The 8,422-nt window shown below is 34.3% G+C and overlaps 1 protein-coding gene across 1 annotated transcript in view; it reads right to left on the bottom strand.

The window, feature by feature from the left end:
• Positions 1 to 135: 135 nt before the first annotated feature.
• LOC108736770 (low-density lipoprotein receptor-related protein 11) overlaps positions 136 to 8,422 on the bottom strand; it is a 22,404-nt gene continuing 14,117 nt past the window's right edge. Inside the window, exons 8-11 of the mRNA XM_025980591.1 lie at positions 4,756 to 4,782; positions 4,573 to 4,635; positions 1,782 to 2,030; positions 136 to 1,563 (exon numbers count right to left, since the gene is read on the bottom strand). Coding sequence (XP_025836376.1) covers positions 1,433 to 1,563; positions 1,782 to 2,030; positions 4,573 to 4,635; positions 4,756 to 4,782 — 470 coding nt within the window. The 3' untranslated portion in view covers positions 136 to 1,432. The remainder of the gene's footprint in view (positions 1,564 to 1,781; positions 2,031 to 4,572; positions 4,636 to 4,755; positions 4,783 to 8,422) is intronic.

The raw sequence follows: 8,422 nt of genomic DNA, 5'->3' as shown, positions 1-8,422 counted from the left end.
AAAAACAATGTTATTAGATACAGATGGATACTTATTAAAAACAATTAGAAAATATATAACTGTGTATTATATAATGTAAATTATAAAAAAAAATTTTTTTAAGTGTTATTCATACATTGAAAACCGATATTTTCTACTAAAAAACCGGTTTTCGAATTTCATAATTTTCTCCCAAAAACCGGTTTTTAAAAACCGACAAACCCTACTTGAGATAAATTGAAGCGGGGCTTCACGACTGCTTTTAAATAAATTGTAACGTTGAACTAACTCATTTGCTCGTTCACAGTAGATTCGTTCTACCTCACCTTGCCTTGAATGTGTTCCTCCTCAAATGTATGATACACACTTTTATATGAACAACCGACAGTAGATGAATAAAGTAAGTACTAGTCAATATACGTACCGATTACATCTTAGATTTGTTGATTAATTTTGACAACCAGGTCGAAATTTTCATATTAGAGAACGCACACACCTAGCACCGTATTTTTTCTTAGGTTTATTAAAATCGACTATATGTATATATATACTGCAAAACTGCATAATTATATAATAGATTATTGTTAAAGTCAAAAACACTAAGACTCGAAAACATCATCATAACAGCTACAGAATATAAACTTTTTAAAAAAAAATCTGACATCTGTTCAAAAAATAGTTTTGTAAGAAAATAATTAACGTTGCGGAAACTGACCAGCACTCTAATAAACTAATAGTGATCCTGGCAACTTAAACTACGAAAAAGTTTCACCAGAAAGACATGTAGGTAATATTAAAATTTAGTCACTAACATTTCGAGCTACTTTCATGATACATCAGTAACTTCATTATGTCACTGTTAATGTACTAATGAAATTACAAAATAACATCGCTCAGTATTTTTTTGAAGTTATTAATGTACACTTTGCATATAATTAGTGATAAAATTTATAACTAGTGGCATTATTATATGGTATATTAAAATGTGCCTAATGGAAAGCTAAGTACCACCTAAAAGTTACAAAAAAAATAAAATATAATCAAAATCACAAAAAATATAAAAATAGAAAATTGTAGTTTCTCTAGTGTTAGCTTAGCCGTTAGTACCTTAAATTAGCTTATGTGAAATAGGTACGTACGCAATTTAAAATAAGAAAGTACATATGGTAATAGCAACAGAATTTCCTATTAGAGAAGGATTTCATTGCAATTAAATGTTTTTTAAATCTACTTTTCTCTTGAATCTACAATACAACGATATTTTTACTTGCGTTTACAAAAGTTATAAAATTACCTCTAGGTAAGTACACGATTTTTTAATTCTACTCTTAACTGCTGTTTTCTTTAAATTAACTTTATACGCATTTCAATTTAGTCAACTACTACGTACTTTCCACGGAATTAGGTATATAATTTTCTCTACATTATTGAAATCTACATAAGAAAAAATTAATTATAAATACATTCCATTTACAAGATAATCCGCATCATGCGCGTATCCTTTTCCACCTTTTCTTATTCTTCGACGCACGACTCTTAATCTACATGCAATTAAAACAGCCATTACACATGTAATGATCAAACCTGAAAACATGAACAAAATCAGTAACATTATTACATCAGAAATCCTTTATAAAATTATTTCTTATTGTTTTCAAAATAATTTTGTTATATTATTCGAAACAGGAAACTATTAGCGAAGAAAAGGCCTTGAAATTTCAATTTTCTATGAATCGCCACATAAACAATCTGAATAATACAATAAATACAAATGTATATTTAAAAAATGAACACAAACAAACCTAATGTTAGAGAAAGTGCTGCTCCACTCGGAGTTTGAGCAATTCCATCTTCAAGTTCATCTGAATCAGAATCCTTCATTATGTACTTTGCAGTTTCGACGAAATCTTTGTCTGATTTGTAAGGATGCTCAACTTCGGTAACTGAAACTTTCTCTTTCGTAACTTCTTTTGGTTTATCATCAATCTTCATAAAATGTTTAGAGTTTTTGAGATCGTGGGCTAACTTTTCAGATTCTTGTGGCTCATCAGCTTACAAAAAATAATTAACAAATTTACTACAGTGTAGTAATATTAGCATTAGAATAAATATATAAATTTTATATCTATGAACGATGAAGCCTATTCGTTTATTTATTTTACTATTTTATTAACGTTTGAAAATAAAAACGACATGTAAAGGGCGATAACAACAATTTAGTAAACTGATCAGGGACATGTTGTTATCATGATCAGTAGAAGCAGAAGTTAAGATAGAAGTCGAAAAAGAAGTTTGCACAAATGTTATCATAAATTCGGAAATTGTAGCCGTAATAGCTCTTAATAAAACTCCCTAATAAGCCGTCAGATAAGTAACAGGTGTGTGGTAGCATTTTACTATCAATAGATATTTACTGCAAACTGCATCATTATTTTGCACTGTTTGACAAGACCTTACAAAGACATCCACTTGCAAACGTGACAGAATAAGATGAGGAAATGTGCCATCTAGTGGCATTCTTTACACTGCATCGTTGCAAGATAGTTTTTACTGAACCGTTTCCCTGCAATAAGCAACACCAACACTTATCAGAGCCTGCATACGCAAGGAATAGTTCATTACGGATTTATCCTAAGGGAACAAACAGTCAACAAGGAATTTTTTGCAGAGATTAAGACACGTAGTAATAAGGAAGCGGCTTGAACATGGTGTAAGTAGAGTTGGACGATGCACTACGACAACGTGCAGGTTCACACTTCTCTGCTTATGAGCAAATCTTTGACCAAAACTAAGATGATGGTGTTCCCTTAGTCACCCTGGTGCAGACTCTTTCTTCTTCTTTTCAAAATTGAAATCGACTTTGAAAGAAGGCCGATTTAACTCATCGTTAATCGATGACATTATAACAAATTGTACTAAGGACTTAAAAGAGTATTACAAAAGAAGCGTTCCAAAAAGTTTCCAAAAGAAACGTTGCGAGAAGTGTGTCGCCAGTCAAGGGGAGTACTTCGAAGGGCTCAAATAAGAGTAAGATGTACACTTATTCAAATAAAATTTTTATTCTAATCGTAGTTTCTTTTGAGAATGCGTTGTGTAAACTGCATAGTAGATTCAGTTTGGCAAGTAGATGCCTTTCTGAGATCTTTCTAAACACTATGGTAATATATGGAAACTACCAATCCATTAATAAGTTTGAAACCTCAATGGCGCTTTCGGTAAATTTCTGAAAAAAATATTGATAAAAAGTTAAGATTTAAAACACAATAACATAATGTCTATGACAGTTAGGATGGTGAAGAGGATATTCAATAACCCCAACGAAAGAATACGAAGAAGAAACCATTCAAAACTACAGAATTGAAATAAAGAAACTATAAGTTAGAAAAGAGAAAAGAAATTATAGGAGAGTATTTTTAGCGTTGTTTGAAACCCTTAAGAACTTTGATTTTCGGGTGCTCAGAGAAATAATTCCAAATTACATCTAATTATCCAATTATACATAACCGTAGTAATATCCACTTCTCGATCATTTTAGCTTATAAATTATTGAAATATTGTATAGGTGCATGCATCACAATACTAAAAAGAACCTTACTGTAAGATAAAAGGTGACTGGTCTAATATTAGAACAGTTAACACGACATATAGAAAAGAGAAATGAAATTAATCTGCCAATTCTATCGGTAGTGATGGGTAGAGCTATCTTGTAGTTGCTCGTTTGACCGCAATAGACCGCTCGTGCCTAGTGTAAATTTTTCTCTATTTTTTCCGAAAACATGGGTTTCTATTCCAAATATTGTGATTTAACGCTGCGAGATAAATATGTGATTTTTTATATGGTAACAGATAAAGGTTTATACTTACTCGGTACGCTTTCGATTTTTAATAATTTGGTCATTAATAATTTTTATAAGTAAAATTAAAAAATAGCCTTCGACAGGCTTTAGAACAAAGCTATATCTACTACAAAATTTCAAACCTCTATTCCAAATATTAAACTCATGATATCTAGAACCGATAAGCATGTTTTTACTGTACGGCGCGTGTACCATATATATAATACTCCTATATTGCTAGTTCCCGTAAGTGGAAGTGTCATGCAGCAAGTGAGACAACAAACGACTACTTCTGTCACTTTTTAGGTTACTCGACCCGTTGTGCGCAAGCGTCACGAGTCTTTTGGGTAAATGATGAACGCTTATAGGCATGTTCAATTGTCGAGCATGCGCGTAATACTCGAAGTAGTTACGAGAGAGACAGACGCATATATGTCTGCACCGTTGGGTCGGAATTTTTTTCTAGTCCCCTACTAGCAATATAGGAGTATTACATATATGGCGTGTATTACTGAATCCCCTTAACAAAGAACGGTAAAGCAAAATCAATAATAACGTTTTCTCGTAGGTAAGCTTAAACAGGCGACAATAAAGAAAATAGGTTTAGTTTCTGTGAAGGGTTGCCTTGTCTTTACGTTTAACTCAGCAGATGGCATATTCTCTGCTTTCTGTACTATGCTCAGCGGTTGAATGAACCACATGACAGCACTATTCAGAAACTCAACCTGTTTTAAATAGTAAAAACATTTCTTCATACCATGATCCCTTTGTGGGGATGAAATTAACGGGTGATCTTGCGATGATTGAATTCTGTGATTATCTGCAAAAAAATACACTTTATTTAACAAAATTGTAATGAATGAATTTTGAGTGAGTTAAAAAAAGTATGAATTTTAACAAGTTCACCGTTTTCGAGATAAATGTATTTGATGGTACAGACCATGGTCAGTCCGGCTCTGGTAGGATCATTCAGGGAAATATGACATTGCAACACCTCATTCAATCAGCTTATGTTTACAGCCAACCTATAGTATTTCTTTGCTCTTTTAAAGTTGTATTATGTACAAATGTTGACAGACAGTTGAAGTCATTAGAAGTAGGTCAATGTGTCAGTGTCATAGGTTAGTGCAAAATAGTATAAAAGATGCGTAAAATACCAACAACAAACCTATCGATTTATACGCTCGAGGAGCGCGCTTTACTGAAAATTTTATCCGATTTTATCAAACGGTTTAAAAGATAGTAACGATTCAAAACGGAAATAATTCGTTTTCAGAATTGCAGTCGTCTCTATCTATCTCCTCTCAGAATATATCCTGGAACTAACTGAATATCATAATGCAAACTGCATCATTATTTTGCACTGTTTGACAAGACCTTACAAAGACATCCACTTGCAAACGTGACAGAATAAAATGAGGAAATGTGCCATCTAGTGGCATTCTTTACACTGCATCGTTGCAAGATAGTTTTTACTGAACCGTTTCCCTGCAATAAGCAACACCAACACTTATCAGAGCCTGCATACGCAAGGAATAGTTCATTACGGATTTATCCTAAGGGAACAAACAGTCAACAAGGAATTTTTTGCAGAGATTAAGACACGTAGTAATAAGGAAGCGGCTTGAACATGGTGTAAGTAGAGTTGGACGATGCACTACGACAACGTGCAGGTTCACACTTCTCTGCTTATGAGCAAATCTTTGACCAAAACTAAGATGATGGTGTTCCCTTAGTCACCCTGGTGCAGACTCTTTCTTCTTCTTTTCAAAATTGAAATCGACTTTGAAAGAAGGCCGATTTAACTCATCGTTAATCGATGACATTATAACAAATTGTACTAAGGACTTAAAAGAGTATTACAAAAGAAGCGTTCCAAAAAGTTTCCAAAAGAAACGTTGCGAGAAGTGTGTCGCCAGTCAAGGGGAGTACTTCGAAGGGCTCAAATAAGAGTAAGATGTACACTTATTCAAATAAAATTTTTATTCTAATCGTAGTTTTTTTTGAGAATGCGTTGTGTAAACTGCATAGTAGATTCAGTTTGGCAAGTAGATGCCTTTCTGAGATCTTTCTAAACACTATGGTAATATATGGAAACTACCAATCCANAACAAAAACAATGATCATCATATTTTGTCCTTATTACTGGCTCAAACAGTTCCAGGCTCTTTATACATTTTCTCTGTGGTTTGAAATTTTTCTTCTTTAATACTTGTGTACTTATGTACCTAATATCGCAGTAACTGCCATTTTTTAAAACTCATATGGTTATTTATTTGCTATTACAACAATTACAAAATTTATTATATGTCTCTCCAAACGGCTTAAACGACTTTACAGACATGAAGAGGAGGTTTTCAGTAGTAACCTATGTTACTTTTATAAATTATTTATCGATTATAATAACTGTATCTATTATAAACAATTAGAAATAGTTTATACCCATGTTTCATACGGGCGAACTTGTAAGCAAAAACTAGTGTAATCTAGTAATTAAAATAATAACAAATCGTTGTATGTTTGAATGTTCACCGTTTTCAAAGAAAACGTGATTACGTGATTGAAAGTACAGGCGTATATAATTCCGGTCCTGGTAAAGAAGAAGAAATTAGACAATGCACCGCAGCATTCAATCAACTGGTAATTAGCTGGATCTGTTTTGTATTTCTTTTGTATTTTTTTGTTCATGAATTGTTTGTTGTTTATGTTACAGTTATCCTGTGGTAGTTATTTCTTCTTTTGATGTTTATACATTGTATTTAGTCAATCTGTGTACAATTCAATAAACGAATTCAGCAATACATCAGTCATTGGAGTAGGTCACTGCAGAACAATTGTCGTTTTAGTGATGTACCGCCGCTGTAGAGGACAAAAACTGATTTCATATAATATAATCCCCAAAATAGTACAGGCAAAATAGCAGAGTACGTTGACTTGAAACTGATTTTCAGCCGCGATTGGATTTGTGTCGTAATTTCTACAGAAATGTGCTGCAGAGCCTAATTTTTCCAAGTGGTGTTATTTACAGACAAAAGTCACTTCACGTGGGATGGAATTTTGAATTTATCGCAATAGGCACTACTGGTTTGAAGCAAATTCGCATGTCATGCGTCCTTCGCGATTTTAACAACGGTTTTCGTTAAATGTGTGATGTGGAATTTTTGAAGGTTAGTTGTTGAGACCATTTGTTCATCTTTGCGTTTAAATGGCAGGACTTATTTGACTTTTTACATGAGACTCCGAATATACTTGAGGATGTACTGCTGCAACTGCCAGGACGTTATATTTAAGTGAGTTGGTGTTTTGTACGTAAGGGCGTTGCACCTTGGCCGCGGCATACTCCCAATCTAAATCACTTGAACTTCTTTGTATGGGGTTGAATGAGACAGCGCGAGTACCGAACCCCAGTGCACAACCCTAATGATCTGCACGACCGCGTTATAATCGCTGCAAATGAAATACGTCAAATGCGGGACGTCTTGAAAATTCTCTTCTGGTACGGGGTACTAATTTCGGATAATTTTTGTAGTGAACATATGTGCGTAGATATTTTTAGTTTTATTGTTTCTAGTAACTTCTCGATAAATAAAGGGTAAGTTGACTTAGAAGCAAAAATCAGTAAATAATTAATGTTTGTGGTGGGATGACAGCGCTATTGGTGAATCACCCACGGTGCAATACCTCAATGGTGGTGTGAAAATTTACCTTAATATAATTATCTTTCTTTTGTGTTCGTAATACATGTTGAAATGTAATTTACATTGCACTGCATACTATCAGCGATGAACAGATGTATTATTTGAATTCATTTTAATCAAAATAACCGTCTAAACATTATGTGCAGTAGTAAGTTGTTTAAATTTATCTTAGTCATCTCACTATTTGTCGCAATTTTATAGTTCACTATTCGATGCACACCTATTTTTCCAATACACGAGCAGGGTTCTGGCTTCGGATCGTAAATTATTCTGGCTTTCTAACATGCTTCTATTAGCTTAACCTGTATGTATGTATGTCGGTAGCGGAATCTTTCAACGCAATTTTCACACACTTTAATACGTCCAAATGATTTGAAAAATTGTACACATATTAAAGACCGATGACAATACAAAAATTTAACTGTCCCCTCACCTGCTGACCCTCTTTTCTAAGTGTGTTTTTATGCGGTAAAGCTGAGGTCGTGTTGCGAGTGAGGCCGAAGCCCAAACTCCGCGTAGGAGCGAAATTCTGAAGTGCCTCCCTAATTGACCTCCACTGCATAACCCTACTCCTACCCCAAATGTGTATGTGCTTCGATTGGGATAAAAATCTATATCTGGCCTCGGCAGAGTAACCGAGCGGCATGGCCTACAGGTTTAGACCATTGCTTAGCATTCGGGAGGACGCCGGTTCGATTGCGGGTCCGTCTGCCTTGGTCTAAGTTTTTCTGTGGTTTCCTTGGATCACTTAGGCAAATGCTGAGGCAGTAATATTCCACAGATAATCTTTCATTCTCTTCTGTCTTCATTTCGTCCGTCTCATCTTTCTCACCCGAACCACCACCCACCCATTCCCATGATTCCTGAAAGCAGCCTGAAGAAGGCCTTCCGCCCTACCTTCCGGCATAG

The sequence above is a fragment of the Agrilus planipennis genome, unplaced genomic scaffold (assembly GCF_000699045.2).
Source record: "Agrilus planipennis isolate EAB-ADULT unplaced genomic scaffold, Apla_2.0 scaffold193, whole genome shotgun sequence".
NCBI classification, from domain to species: Eukaryota; Metazoa; Arthropoda; class Insecta; order Coleoptera; family Buprestidae; genus Agrilus; species Agrilus planipennis.
Note: the sequence above shows the minus strand (reverse complement) of the source record. Positions and strands in the feature narration are given on the sequence as shown.